At 33.5% G+C, this 16,211-nt stretch overlaps 2 protein-coding genes across 3 annotated transcripts in view; one reads left to right on the top strand and one right to left on the bottom strand.

Annotated features, from left to right (window-relative positions):
- Window positions 1-14,716, top strand: part of prrg1 (proline rich Gla (G-carboxyglutamic acid) 1) — a 27,329-nt gene extending 12,613 nt beyond the window's left edge. The window contains exons 4-5 of one of the 2 annotated variants that reach the window (XR_009803639.1): window positions 3,406-3,890; window positions 13,966-14,716. Coding sequence is in view for 1 of the 2 variants with exons in the window: in XM_061883070.1 (XP_061739054.1) it covers window positions 3,406-3,831 (426 nt within the window). In the remaining variant the exon portion in view is untranslated. Of the gene's footprint in view, window positions 1-3,405; window positions 7,239-13,965 lie in introns of those variants that run through there. The other variant, XM_061883070.1, reaches the window with a different exon arrangement.
- cpox (coproporphyrinogen oxidase) overlaps window positions 7,687-16,211 on the bottom strand; it is a 13,827-nt gene continuing 5,302 nt past the window's right edge. The window contains exons 3-7 of the mRNA XM_061883069.1: window positions 12,049-12,159; window positions 11,849-11,990; window positions 9,183-9,401; window positions 9,012-9,116; window positions 7,687-8,958 (exon numbers count right to left, since the gene is read on the bottom strand). Coding sequence (XP_061739053.1) covers window positions 8,874-8,958; window positions 9,012-9,116; window positions 9,183-9,401; window positions 11,849-11,990; window positions 12,049-12,159 — 662 coding nt within the window. The 3' untranslated portion in view covers window positions 7,687-8,873. The remainder of the gene's footprint in view (window positions 8,959-9,011; window positions 9,117-9,182; window positions 9,402-11,848; window positions 11,991-12,048; window positions 12,160-16,211) is intronic.

Below are 16,211 nucleotides of genomic sequence, written 5' to 3'. Positions count from 1 at the left end.
TCACTTTCACAGAAAGTGAAGATCTTCCTGTGATATGGAATGCAAAGTAGTGGGCTGGAATAAACTCTGCTTCTTCCTACTTCCTTTTGGACGTCCAGCAGTGAGCACGCAGAGTCCAGTAGTGAGCACACAGAGTCCAGCAGTGAGCACACAGAGTCCAGCAGTGAGCACACAGAGTCCAGCAGTGAGCACACAGAGTCCAGTGCAAGAACATTTGGAGTCAAGTCACAATCAAAGTAGCACAGCAGCTGCTAGGTTGGAATATCAAATATTAATTGGAAACACAAGAATATTTAAACACATTGAAAATATTCACAATGTGTCTAAATATTCATGTTTCCAAGTAATATATTCACAATCAAATATTACGTGTAAATACAAGAATATTTATACTTATTGTCAATATTTTCTATGAAATATTAATTGGAAACACAATAATATTTATACACATTATTCATAATTTCTATCAAATATGACTTGGAAAAGCAAGAATATTTGTACACATTGAAAATATTTACAATGTGTACAAATATTTTTGTGTTTCCAAGTCATATTTAAATGAAAATATGAATAATGTGTATAAATATTATTGTATTTCCAAGTAATATTTGATTGAAAATATTCGCATTCAAAATTTACTTGGAAATACAAAAATATTTATACACTTTGTGAATATTTTCTATCAAATATTACATGGAAATACAATAATATTTATACACATTATTCATATTTTCTATCAAATATTAACTTGGAAACACAAGAATATTTACACACATCGTTCATATTTTCTATAAAATATGACTTGGAAAAGCAAGAATATTTATACACATTGAAAATATTCACAATGTGTATAAATATTCGTGTTTCCAAGTCATATTTGATAGAAAATATTCACAATTAAATATTATTTGTAAACACAAGAATATTTGTACACATTGTGAATATTTTCTATCAAATATTAAATGGAAATACAATAATATTTATACACATTATTCATATTTTCAATTAAATATTACTTGGAAATACAAAAATATTGATACACATTGAGACTATTTTCAATAAGACTGTCATACAGCATATCCAAGTATCAGGTTCTTATGTTTTTATGTGTTATTATCAATTTGCACTAAATTAGTTTTGCTTGCAATTTCGTTTTACAATGACAATAAATATATATTCTATTCTCTGAATATTTATACACTTTGTGAATATGTTCAATCAGATGAATCCCACATTAGAATTGTGATGAATTATGATTCTTTAAACACAATCAACTAAACAGTATTTTGACACGACAGCTATTTAATTGTCAGAATGTCGCACAGAAACATTGTTTTAAATTAAATGTACATATTTTTTAGTTTGAAAGTTGGTGTAATGTAAAGTCCAGTCAGGGTTTATTTCTAAGTGGAACTTGTCCTGTAAACTGCCAATAAACTGTGGGATTAATCACAGTCATAGTGGTTTGTATTTTATATCCTCCTTTTCTATTATTAGATACTCAAAGTGCTCACAGAGAAGTGGGAAGCCATCATTCATTCACAGCTGCTGCTGGTGGTGGTGGTGGTGGTAAGCTACTTTTGTAGTCACAGCTGCCCTGGGGTCCACTGACAGAAGCGATGTGTGTGTGTGTGTGTGTGTGTGTGTGTGTGTGTGTGTGTGTGTGTGTGTGTGTGTGTTCAGGAAGTGATGATTATCAACAGGAAGTTAGTTGGAAAAAACAATTGTTGGCAGCTGGTGAGCTGATGTCATCTTTTTTGTGTTTATTAAAAAAATAATAATATACAGGATATATATATATATACACACACACAGAGTATATATTTATATATATAAATAGTAAGGCTTTGGGCACAACACAATTAGTTTCATTTCGATTCTCGATTCAAAATTAACACTTTTTAATATTGCTGGCAGTTCTATGATGAACTACATTCCTCCATGAAATAGACAAACAGCTCCAATCAATGTTTGTTTATGAAAATAAAAATGGTTTTGTTAAATAAAATTCTAGCCAAACATTTAATAAAGTCAAATGGAAAAAAGGCAACAAGAGAAATATCCAACACTTCTTTCTAAAGTCAATCTGTACAACAGATATACATCATCTATATCAACTACGCCCCTAATATAAATAATAATTAATGTGTATGTATAGATATACATATATGTTTTGTATGTATATATATGCATGTATGTATATATATATATATATATGTGTATGTATATATATGTATGTACATATATATATATATGTATGTATATGTATGTAGGTGTGGGAAAAATCACAAGACTACTTCATCTCTACAGATCTGTTTCATGAGGGGTTCCCTCAATCATCAGGAGATCATCTGATGATTGAGGGAACCCCTCATGAAACAGTTCTGTAGAGATGAAGTAGTCTTGTGATTTTTCCCACACATGCATATTGCGCTCTACCACGGTATCGAGCACTATTCTCTGGATAATCCAATCAAGATATATATATATATATATATGCATATATATATATATATATGTATATATGTATATATATATATATATACACACACACACAGAGTATGTATATACAGTTTATATATAAACAGTATTATTTATGTATATATACGTATATAAATATGTATGTATTCATATGTGTTTATATATATGCACTCACAGTATGTATATAGTTTATATATAAACAGTATTATTTATGTATACTTATATATATATATATGTATGTATATATATGTGTGCACGCATATATATGAATGTATATATATATATGTATGTGCATATATCTATATGTATTTATATATGTATGTGTGTGCATATATGTATGTGTATATATAGGCATGTATGTATATATATATGTGTGTATATATATATATGTATGTATATATATATATGCACACAGTATGTATATACGGTTTATATATAAACAGTATTTATGTATACTTATACATATTTTATGTATATATAAATATTATTTTTGTATATGTACATATTTTGTCTGTGTATATATTTATATGTATGTGTATATATGTATCTATGTGTGTATGTATGTATGCATGTTTGTGTATATACATATAAATGTGTATATATAAATGTATGTATGTGTATACTGTATATGTATGCATATATAAATATGTATGTGTATATAAAAAATATAAATATATGCATGTTATGTATATATTTATATATATATATGTGTATTATATATATATATGTATATATGTATGTATATGTACACACATATATATATATATGTGTGTATATATATATATATATATATGTATGTACACATATATATGTGTATATATATATATATATATATATATGTATATATGTGTGTGTGTGTTTTGACACTTGTTGTCAGACATTGCAAAATTGATATCAAATAAAAGTTTTTGATTCTTCCCCCAGAGGCGTTTCTGGGAGGAGTACGTGCGTGAGAGCAGTCCTTCAGGTGGTCTGGAGTCGGTAGTGGGCGGAGTCAACTCTCTCTACCTGATCGTGCCGCTGCTGACGGTGGTGTTCATCATCGCCGCTGTGGCCGTCACCATGTGGCGCTGTCACTCCCGCAAGCCCTCACAGCGCAGCCCCGCCCTGGGTCACGCTCACCACGACCACGTCCTGTCCGTGGTCTCCATGGACCATTGGGGGCGGGACTATCCCCACGGCGACCACTCAGAACTCAGTAGCCCCGCCTACCCTGGCTCGGCGGTCACGTCGGGGCGAGGGAGCGACCCCCCGCCGTCCTACGAGGAGGCCGTGGGCCATGCGGACGTCCACATCGAGACGGAGCCGCCGCCGCAGTACGAGGACATCATGGTCAACCCAGTGAAGTAGTCATCGTCTCAATGAACTATCTTTGTGGCCACTGAACCAGGAAGATCATGTGACTGCAGGTCAGTGCCAAGTTGTTCATATCGTCATGGTAACCTTTTACAGCTGGGAATGACAAGACTGTCACAATGTCGATGTGCTGACGTCTCATTTGCATAATCAGTGAGGACTTTCTAGCTGTCAATCATCATAAGTTATAGAGCAGGTTTTAGATGCCTGTACAGACAGTCCCATCATAATGTGTCGAAAAGAAAAAAAAGTGGACAGACAAATGAAACAAGAAGTTGCCTAAGAAGAGATATTGAAGGTAAAAATGAACATTTATTACATGATTAGAAGTAAAGTACATTTAAAAGCACTTATTTTCTTGATTTTACTCAAGCTGCTGCACCTCCCATGTACTCCTACTGCTGTCACTTATTGAAGCAGCTTTAATATAATATAATATAATATAATATAATATAAATGTGTGTGTGTGTCCTTGTCATTTCCAGCTGCAAGAGCAGTGTAATGTCAGGATAAAAGTTGTTGTGAAGCTTAAGCAGCAGCAGCAGTTTCAGGTGAAACTTTTCTCCTTTTTCTAACTTCTTGTCTTCAACTGTGAAAAAGTTCCCACGCCACAGAGGTGATGCAATACTTGCTGTGTGGAAGGAAAATGGGACTAGAAGCAATAGGAAGACTTTGTGTTGGATGCAACAATGCATGTGTGTTTACTCTTCATTACGGACTCTAACCTCACAGCACTTTTGTCTTCTTTTACTTTGAAAGGAGAATTTTGAAGGAATGGACTTGAATGTCATAAAATAGAAATATAATTTGCTGAAGGAATTAATTTCATTTTAAATTGCTCTTCTGAAGGAGTGGTGTGTATTTACATTTATTAGGGCTGGCATCACTAATGACTATTAGCTTGATTAAGAAAATGAAATGTTTGAGTAAAATGCCAGTCATTGATTTGCTGAGAGTAAGAATGAATGCACATTTTGCATCAATCTAGCAAACGAGGCACAGAAAGTAAACAACTTGGCAACATTTACTCTTCAAACAAGATTATTCACCTTTTTAGATGACATTGTTCCTTTTTTGGTACACAGCAGTCATCTGATTACCAGCCTAACTGGAATAAAAATGCAAGATGTCATTCTGATTATTTACACTTCTTCTCAAGTTTGGGTGTAAATTGTCCTTTACCGTATTTTTCAGACTATAAGTCGGGAACGTTTTCTTCATAGTTTGCAACTTATACTCAGGAGCAACTTATGTGTGAAATAATTAACACATTACCGTAAAATATCAAATAATATTATCATGTTCTATATGTTATAGTTATTTGAATGACTCTTACCATAATATGTTAGGTTAACATAGCAGTTGGTTATTTATGCCTCATATAAAGTACACTTATTCAGCCTGTTGTTCACTATTCTTTATTTATTTTAAATTGCCTTTCAAATTTCTATTCTTGGTGTTGGGTTTTAGCAAATAAATTTCCCCCCAAAAATGCGACTTATACTCCAGTGCGACTTATATATGTTTCTTTCCTTCTTTATTATGTATTTTTGGCAGGTGCAACTTATACTCCGAAAAATACTGTAACTAATTAGATGACCATAGTAACTAGTTAGATGACCATAGTAACTAATAGATGACCATAGTAACTAATTAGATGACCATAGTAACTAGTTAGATGACCATAGTAACTAATAGATGACCATAGTAACTAATGAGATGACCATAGTAACTAATAGATGACCATAGTAACTAATTAGACCATAGTAACTAATAGATGACCATAGTAACTAATGAGATGACCATAGTAACTAATTAGATGACCATAGAAACTAGTTAGATGACCATAGTAACTAATGAGATGACCATAGTAACTAATGAGATGACCATAGTAACTAGTTAGATGACCATAGTAACTAGTTAGATGACTATAGTAACTAATAGATGACCATAGTAACTAATGAGATGACCATAGTAACTAGTTAGATGACCATAGTAACTAATAGATGACCATAGTAACTAGTGGGATGACCATAGTAACTAATTAGATGACCATAGTAACTAATAGATGACAATAGTAACTAATGAGATGACCATAGTCATGACTATAGTAACTAGTATATCATGCAGATTCCAACCATTGAAATACTTATTATAGTTGAAGACTTACAACAGGGGTAGGGAACCTATGGCTCTAGAGCCAGATGTGGCTCTTTTGATGACTGAGTCTGGCTCTCAGATAAATCTTAGCTGACATTGCTTAACACAATAAATAATAAATAATTCCGCTGGTAATCAGAGTGTCAAAAATAACGTTCAAAATATAAAACATTCTCATGCATTTTCATCCATCTGGTTTCTACCGCACCTGTTCAAGAAGTCTCATTAATGGTAAAAAGTGTTTTTTTTTTTAAATTGTTGGTTAGCCTCAGAGTAACAATGTTATTAAAAAGAATAAGACTTATTATACTCTAAAAATGTTGGTCTTTCTTAAAAATGCACCCATATAGTTGAATTCAGTGTTAAAAAAAAAAAAAATATGGCTCTCACGGAAATACTTTTAAAAATATTTGGCTTGTGTGGCTCTCTCAGCCAAAAAGGTTCCTGAACCCCGACTTAGAGGGTGATATGAAAACATGAGTGCACATCATAAAGGCAGCTCCACTTTCCATCTTAAAGATCTAATACAATGATATAGCAATGTCCGGCGGGCCAGATTGAAAATCTTAAGGGGCCGCATGTGGCCCCCAGGCTTTAATTTGTCCAAGTCTGGTCTGGAGTGTCATGTGGTGATAAAAAGAGGGATCTAGTTGTTTATAAGGAAATCAATATTCACACGTGTAGATATTACCAGCCCTAATATTTATAAATACATAGTCAGTATACATATATATATATATACACATACATATATATACCGTAATATGTGTATATATGCATACATACATGTGCATGTATACATTCATATATGTGTGTATATATGTACATATGAGTATATACTGTATATATGTATGTATACATACACACATATACATATATACACATAAATACATACATATATATATATATATATATATATACATACATATATACACACACACATGTGTGTGTGTGTACATGGCAGTGAGTACAAGCCATAGAAAGTGTAATACTTTGTGTAAAACATTGCTAACATATTTTACTTCACGCCAGCACTGTTATTTTGTTTTGTGTTTGTTAGTTGACCTTTGAATTTCAACACTCACGACAGGAAGTGGGTTGTTGGCAGCCATTTTCACACAGGGATGCCTTAGCCAAGACACAATGTATATAGGAGATTATTATAAATGCACAGGAAACTTGTAATAATTCCTTATTAATATGCAGCTTGGATGTGTTTGTAATAAAGTCTGCTAAATGTCTGATGATGTCATGACTACTTCCTGCAGGGGGAACTATGTAAAAATGTAATTTCAGGATTTCAACGTCAAGTGTGGAACTAATATTGATCTTTTTCATGGTCATGCTTTACAGTTTTTGGAATCAATATTTTCAATTGGAGGTTTTTAAAATTAGTCAGTCTCAAGTGTCAAAGTCACTTACTAAATGTATGAAATATTCCATTTTGATAGATTAATGACATGTTATATATATTAGCATTCATTATAAATATTTAGTTTCATGATTTTAAAGCAAGTTATACATCAAAACTGTCAAAAACTGGGAGCTCTGTTGCCGGAATTAAAACATCAGTTGTATGTTTAGTAACTACAAATACTGTGGTATTGTTTTTCAGTTTCAATGTACAGCAGGGGTGTCCAAACTTTTTCCACTGAGGGCCGCACACTGAAAAATCAAAGCAAGCTGGGGCCGTTTTGATATTTTTTATTTTAAAAACCAATACAATATATGTCTAAAAATATATATTTAGGCCTCTACTCAGCGACAAAGGGTTTTGGTGAAAAAAATATTAAAAATGTGTCATTATTCAGTATTATTATTATAATTATAGGCTTGAATCTCTAGTTCAACATTAAGTCTGTCATTATAACATTCAAAAAAATGTAGTTGTATGCTCTTTTTGTCAAAGAAAACCATTTTTTTAATAGAAAAAACATAAAATATGCAATATTTTCCCCCAATAACATATTTAAGTGGAATATTTTAGATTATATAATAGGTGTAGCTTTAAAAAGGTCAAGTCATAACATTGATTTTAATTAATAATTATTTTTTGAGCAATGACACTTTAAAAAAAAATCACACAAATTATTGGGGATCTAAAAGGGTATTACTCAGTGTTAAAAAATTAATTAGAATTATTTTGTTTACTTTTAACAATAATCTCGAGATCAACTTCAGATCTATCCGTCAATTTTAAGTTTTATTGTTGTTTATGTTTGTTTGTTTTAAAACAAAAACGTGTGTCAAACACAAAATGTGCAACATTTTACACAAAAAATATCTCAAAGTGGAATATTTAATGTGACGTAATTGGTGTCTTGAATAGGTCAATAATTCATAATGACATCGATTTTGATTCATTATTTTTTAAAGAAAGAAACAGCCTGCATGGCAGCTTTGTGTTATTTGAGTCAAAATTGCAACATTTTTTTGTTACATTTCACCTTTTTTTCTCTTTTATACCACTTTTATGTTTTGTATTTTTTTTAAGCGCATTTTTAGAATGTGCCGTTAAAAAATTCCCTGCCGGCCATCATTGATGTACAAGATATGTTGTATACAAAATATTGTAGATTTTACGGTAACTTTTTGGAAACTGAATGTGTTTTCCCTGTAAAATGTATGTATTTTCTGTGAAAGTACAAACATTCTACACCTGCAGTTCCAAAGGAAGCAGTAGCACATTCTAAGGCCGTGTTAGCGTAGCATCCAGCTTACAACAAATGCAGCGCTGAAGGCTTTTATTGAAGAGCCTTTTTTCCTAGCAGTTGTGTTAAATAAACATGTCCAGTGTTTGTCTAAGGTACGGCCGACGTTTAACCCGCTCAACGATGCAAAAGGTAAACATGAGTCCACAAACAAGGTAATAAAGGTCACACCCAATCCTTGGGGTTTCGCAAGACCTGCAGCATGTTGGCCTCAGGGGTGCCAAGGTCGGGCTCGTGCATGTACTCCCACCTGGGGATGAGGTCTGTTACTAAGCAACAAGGGCTCGTCACCTGAGTGCCTACCTGGCGGTGAGGGGCAACGACATGAGGATGCTCTCGATCCTGGATCCGGGCGTGGCCAAGCCGAACTTGACCCCCCTGTCATAGACCAGGTTGAACTCCACGTACCTGTGGGCCAGAGCACGGTGAATAGGAGGAGGAGGAGGAGAATAGTGCACCTGGCAGAGGACTCACCTTCCTCTGCGCACCTGCTGCCAGGCCTTCTCCTGCTCGCTGAAAGGCTGCCTGAGGTGTTTGTGCACAATGGGAAGGAAACACGGCACCACCGTGCCAGCGCAGCTTTTCACAAAGCTGAACGCCGTCTCCTGATCGGGCGCGTCCAGGTCGTCAAAGAAGATGCCGCCGATGCCCCGAGTCTCTCCTCGGTGGCGGATGTAGAAGTACCTGTCGCACCTGCGCACGCACGCACGCACGCACGCACACACACACACACACACACACACACACACAAACACATAATCTACTCATTTCAAGTGTCACTCAACTGCAGCAGGCATCTTTATTTGCATTTACATAGGAATGTTTTTCAGTCGTTGCCATCTATATATATATATATATATATATATATATATATATATATATATATATATATACACACACACACACAAGTGTGTGTATATATATATACATATATATATATATATACACATACATACACTTATATTTATACATATATATAGATACACATATATACATACTGTACATACACACATATATATACGTATATGTATATATATATATATATATATATATATATATATATCTATACACACACACACGTGTGTGTGTATGGATATATATATTATATATATATACACACACACACATATATATACACATACTTACATACTGTACATACACACACATATATATATATATATATATATATATATATATACGTATATGTATATATATATACATACATATATAGCTTTTAAATCATGAGTTAATTGATTTTTTTGTATTATATTATATTTTAATAATTTTTGTTTATTTGTGTTCATGTTTGTAAATGTGTTTCAAATATTTGCATACAGTATTTTACATTTTTGTTTTAAATGTAAGTCCTATTTTGAAAAGTTTTTTTTTTTTCGGTAATATTTTTTTGGGTAATTTGTTTCTCTTTTGTAACATTTTTAAGTTGTTAGTTTATTTTATTTTTTATAAAAACTAATATTTATTTTAATTGATTATTAATTGTGTAAACTTGTTTTAATTTTAAGCTATTTAATTAGATATTTTTATTTTTATTTTGTGTATTTACTGAGGGATGTTCTGATCTATGCTGATACTGATCATCCATGAGTGAGAGCTACTGATACCAAGACTGATCAGATGTATTTACTGTAAATTGTTCAATAACTTCTATTAACACTGTAAATATCCACACAGTATTTAAAATACTTCCTTTCATGACATACAATAGTTTGAAGAAAACAAAGTCAATAGTACACAACAACTTAACAAAAACTATTAGTCTTTTAAATAATTTTGCCCTCAGGACATTATTTTGCTGTGATTTTGTAAACATGAACACAACTAACATGATTGAGAAAATAAAAACATGGAGCTGATCATCACTCTAAAAGTACTACTGTTGGTACTTAAGGTGACTCCTCCCCTCACATTTGTTACATAGCATCCTAATTACTTTACTGAACACTTATTTCTTCTGCTATATCAAAGCATGCCTGCTGCTGGTGATGATAGTTTAGCATCTTTCCATTACTTGATCATGACAATAAATGCAGTGTATTCACTCAGGGGAGCGGCTCCACACTGTGTATGGAGACGCATCATAAGCTGCTAGTTTTTTGCTATGATGGCAACAAAGCAAAGTTTCATGAAAATGATTCGATACATCCTTAGTTTTTTCTGTTGCAAATGCACATTACGTTTTTTATTATTTGTTTTTTTTTTCTAATTACGTAATTTACATTTTTATTTAAAAAACGTGTAACAACTGTTTTAATCTGGTTAATGTTTCTTTTTATGTGCTTTACTTTTTTAATTTTAAAATATATATATTTTTTTAAGTATTTTTTATTTTGTTCTACATTTTTAATCCAATTATTTGGTATTTTTTTTATACATTTTTAAATAGAAATTTTAGCAAACACGGTGATTAATCACACCATCATAGAAATATCAACTAATGAATGAATCACACTCATATTTTCTATGAACACAATTATAATAAATGTGAATGCAATGAATAGTTTTGTGTTGACAACCGCTTATGTCAACATGAGCGGCTCGATATGAAAACATGATCATCTTTGTGAAAAATGATCACTAATCCTAAATGTTGTCAACCATCATCTGCTTTATTATTATTATTATTATTATTATTGGATTCTTCTAAACATTCATTTTCTCGTGTGTGTGTGTGTGATCAGGATGTGATGATTATCGACAGGAAGTTAGTTGAAAAACAATTCTTTGCAGCTGGTGAGCTGATGTCATCTTTTGTTGCACATAAAATTTTTCATTATTTGTTTTTTTTTTATTACATAGTTCATATTTTTATTTTAAAAAAACATGTAGCAATTATTTTAATCTGGTTAATTTTTTTTTTCATTTTAAAATACATTTTTAAAAATGTATTTTTAATTTAGTTTTAAATTTTTAATAAAGATATTTGGTAATTTTTTTATTATTTTTTTGGTTAATTTTTTAAATGCAGATTATAGCAAATAGGGCTTTTCTAACGATGCTTCTACACTAGAAGAAGCATGTGAAAGTGCTAAGACTGTAAGTAACTTCACATCTGATGTTTGAAAGTCTTATCAGCGTCCCGCAGAGAGCAGACGCCCACTAAGGCGTGTTGTGTTCCTTACCATTCCTTGAAGTCGGGGTAGAAGCGCGGGTGATGTTTGTCGCAGGCTTGCTTCAGGGTGTTGTGGAAGTGGAAGGCGTCGTCCTCGTCCAGGTAAATAGGAGTCAGGTCCGTGCCGCCACCAAACCACCATTGTTTGGATCCTGCAACACAGGCGCTTCTAGATCATTCTTGTCCGCACACCACTTGTCGCTCGCTCACCGTCTTCCTCCTCGATCTCAAAGTACCGGTAGTTGAAATGCACGGTGGGGATGTGGGGGTTCTTGGGGTGGATGACGGAGCTCACACCCATGGCACAAAATGGCAGCTTGCCTGTGACACATGACAAAACATTAGGTACACCTTGACAGTTTATCAATCAATCAATCAATGTTTACTTATATAGCCCTAAATCACTATTGTCTCAAAGGGCTGCACAAACCACAACACAAAACCACTACGACATCCTCAGTAGGCCCACATAAGGGAAAGGAAAACTCACACCCAGTGGGACGTCGGTGACAATAATGACTATGAGAACCTTGGAGAGGAGGAAAGCAATGGATGTCGAGCGGGTCTAACATGATACTGTGAAAGTTCAATCCATAATGGATCCAACACAGCCGCGAGAGTCCAGTCCAAAGCGGAACCAGCAGGAAACCATCCCAAGCGGAGGCGGATCAGTAGCGTAGAGATGTCCCAAGCCGATACACAGGCAAGCGTATCATCCTGGGTCCCGACTCTGGACAAGCGGTCCATCCTGGGTCCCGACTCTGGACAAGCGGTCCATCCTGGGTCCCGACTCTGGACAGCCAGTACGTCATCCATGGCCACCGGACCGGACCCCCTCCACAAGGGAGAGTGGGACATAGGAGTAAAAGAAAAGAAACGGCAGATCAACTGGTCTAAAAAGGGAGTCTATTTAAAGGCTAGAGTATACAAATGAGTTTTAAGGTGAGACTTAAATGCTTCTACTGAGGTGGCATCTCGAACTTTTACCGGGAGGGCATTCCAGAGTACTGGAGCCCGAAATGAAAACGTTCTATAGCCCGCAGACTTTTTTTGGGCTTTGGGAATCACTAATAAGCCGGAGTCCTTTGAAGGCAGATTTCTTGCCGGGACATATGGTAGAATACAATCGGCAATAGGATGGAGCTAGGCCGTGTAGTATTTTATACGTAAGTAGTAAAACCTTAAAGTCACATCTTAAGCGCACAGGAAGCCAGTGCAGGTGAGCCAGTATAGGTATATATGTATGTATATATGTATATAAAGGTATATACAGTATAGGTATATATGTATGTATATATGTATATAAAAGTATATACAGTATAGGTATATATGTATGTATGTATGTATATAAAGGTATATACAGTATAGGTATATATGTATGTATATAAAGGTATATACAGTATAGGTATATATGTATGTATATATGTATATAAAGGTATATACAGTATAGGTATATATGTATGTATATATGCATATAAAGGTATATACAGTATAGGTATATATGTATGTATATATGTATATAAAGGTATATACAGTATAGGTATATATGTATGTATATATGTATATAAAGGTATATACAGTATAGGTATATATGTATGTATATATGCATATAAAGGTATATACAGTATAGGTATATATGTATGTATATATGTATATAAAGGTATATACAGTATAGGTATATATGTATGTATGTATGTATATAAAGGTATATACAGTATAGGTATATATGTATGTATATATGCATATAAAGGTATATACAGTATAGGTATATATGTATGTATATATGTATATAAAGGTATATACAGTATAGGTATATATGTATGTATATATGTATATAAAGGTATATACAGTATAGGTATATATGTATGTATATATGTATATAAAGGTATATACAGTATAGGCGTAATGTGATCAAACTTTCTTGTTCTTTTCAAAAGTCTAGCAGCCGCATTTTGTACCAACTGTAATCTTTTAATGCTAGACATGAGGAGACCCGAAAATAATACGTTATAGTAATCGAGGCGAGACTTAACAAGCGCATGGATAATGATCTCAGCGTCGTTAGTGGACAGAATGGAGCGAATTTTAGCGATTTTACGGAGATGATTATATTCTTCTTCTTTCCAGGTGTGCTGCACACAGGAGGGTCTTGTGAAGATCCATTTTCATCAACTATTTACTTGTAAGAGTCCGTTTGAAAACAATATTTTGACAAGCATAGAGGCACTTTCTGCAATCAGAGTTCAATCAAACACAATTGTTTATCTTTTCTGGACTGACACAAACAGATTGGCTTTTAAAGCGCACCTGTGTGTTTACACTTTTTACTTTCTATTTGCACCACAGGATCACTATCTATTCCATTTGTTTCTATGTATTATTATCTGTTCCTGCCAACACAGGCTATGCTATGTTAACTCCTGTTTTATTTAAAGTATGGTGTACATACCTGGTCTTGTCGTACGATATCAACACACACCGCTATAGACAAGTCATTGAAATCAATAAAAAATGTGTTGGATTGGAAAGCAGAAGTATGGAAGCAAGGTTGGTTGCATGAACAAAAACACTCAATGCAGGAAGTGATGACTGATCAGTGGGAGTGACACACTAACAGCCAATCAGGTGAAAGAATCAACTATCACGTTTAGTTGATTCTTTGCATTGAGTGACAGGAGAAAGTCCAAATGAAGAAATTGTGGATAAAAGAGCAAAAGTCACCTGGACACTTTTTGGATTTTTTCCAAAGGGACCGTAGTCAGACCAATGTGGTCTGTACATCACCCTTTAGAGCAGTGGTTCTCATTTTTTTAATTCAAGTACCCCCTAATCAGAGCAAAGCATTTTTGGTGGAAAAAAAAAAGAGATAATGTAAAATACAGCACTATGTCATAAGTTTCTGATTTATTAAATTGTATAACAGTGCAAAATATTGCTCATTTGTAGTGGTCTTTCTTCAACTAATGGAAAAAAAGATATAAAAATAACTAAAATCTTGTTGAAAAATAAACAAGTAATTCAATTATAAATAAAGATTTCTACACATAGATCAGGGGTCGGGAACCTTTTTGGTGGAGGGAGCCATGAAAGCCAAATATTTTAAAATGTATTTCTGTGAGAGCCATATAATATTTTTTAACCCTGAATACAACTAAATGCGTGCATTTTTAAGTAAGACCAACATTTTTAGAGTATAATAAGTCCCTTATTCTTTTTAATAACATTGTTATTCTGAAGCTTGACTTGTCCAGGGTGTACCCAGCCTACCGCCCGATTGTAGCTGAGATAGACACCAGCGACCCCAAAGGGAATAAACGGTAGACAATGGATGGATGGATGTTTTTCTGAAGCTAACCAATAATAAATACAATATACTTCTTAGTTCGACTTCTTGAACTGGTGGGGTAGAAAACGGATGGACGGATTAAAATGCATGAGAATGTTTTATATTTTCAACGTTGTTTTTAACACGTACCATGAATTGATTGACGTGGACCCTGACTTAAGAAAGTTGAAAAACTTATTGGGGTGTTACCATTTAGTGGTCAATTGTACGGAATATGTACTGTACTGTGCAATCTACTAATAAAAGTTTCAATCAATCAATCAAAACTGTGATTACCAGCGGAATTATTCATTACTTGTTAAGCATTGTCAGTTAAGACTTATCTGAGAGCCAGATGCAGTCATCAAAAGAGCCAAATCTGGCTCGAGAGCCATAGGTTCCCTACCCCTGACATAGAAGTAATCATCAACTTAAAGTGCCCTCTTTAGGGATCGTAATAGAGATCCATCTGGATTCATGAACTTAATTCTTAACATTTCTTCACAAAAAAATAAATCTTTAACATCAATATTTATGGAACATGTCCACAAAAAATCTAGCTGTCAACACTGAATATTGCATTGTTGCGTTTCTTTTCACACTTTATGAACTTACATCCATATTTTGTTGAAGTATTATTCAATAATTATATTTATAAAGGACTTTTGAGTTATAGCTATTTTTAGAATATTTTTTAAAAATCCTCACGTACCCCTTGGCATACCTTCAAGTACCCCCAGGGGTACACATACCCCCATTTGAGAACCACTGCTGTAAAATGTAACTGCTGCCTATGTTCCTTCTTGACTGCACTTAAATGTGCAATATATCTATATTATTCATAAATTACATATATATACACACATATTATATTATATATATTAAATTATATTATTATTATTATTAATGTCTATTGTGAGCAAACTGTGGTGATGGATTTCCCCCAGGGATCAATAAAGTACTTTCTATTAGATTCTACTCTGACTTCCTGCCACTAAAGCTGCAGAAAATAGTTCTCAGGTTTCTCCGTTTACATTTCCATCACTAT

The sequence above is a fragment of the Nerophis ophidion genome, linkage group LG22 (assembly GCF_033978795.1).
Source record: "Nerophis ophidion isolate RoL-2023_Sa linkage group LG22, RoL_Noph_v1.0, whole genome shotgun sequence".
NCBI lineage: Eukaryota > Metazoa > Chordata > Actinopteri > Syngnathiformes > Syngnathidae > Nerophis > Nerophis ophidion.
The sequence above is the reverse complement of the archived record's forward strand: the minus strand, read 5'-3'. Positions and strand labels throughout refer to the sequence as shown.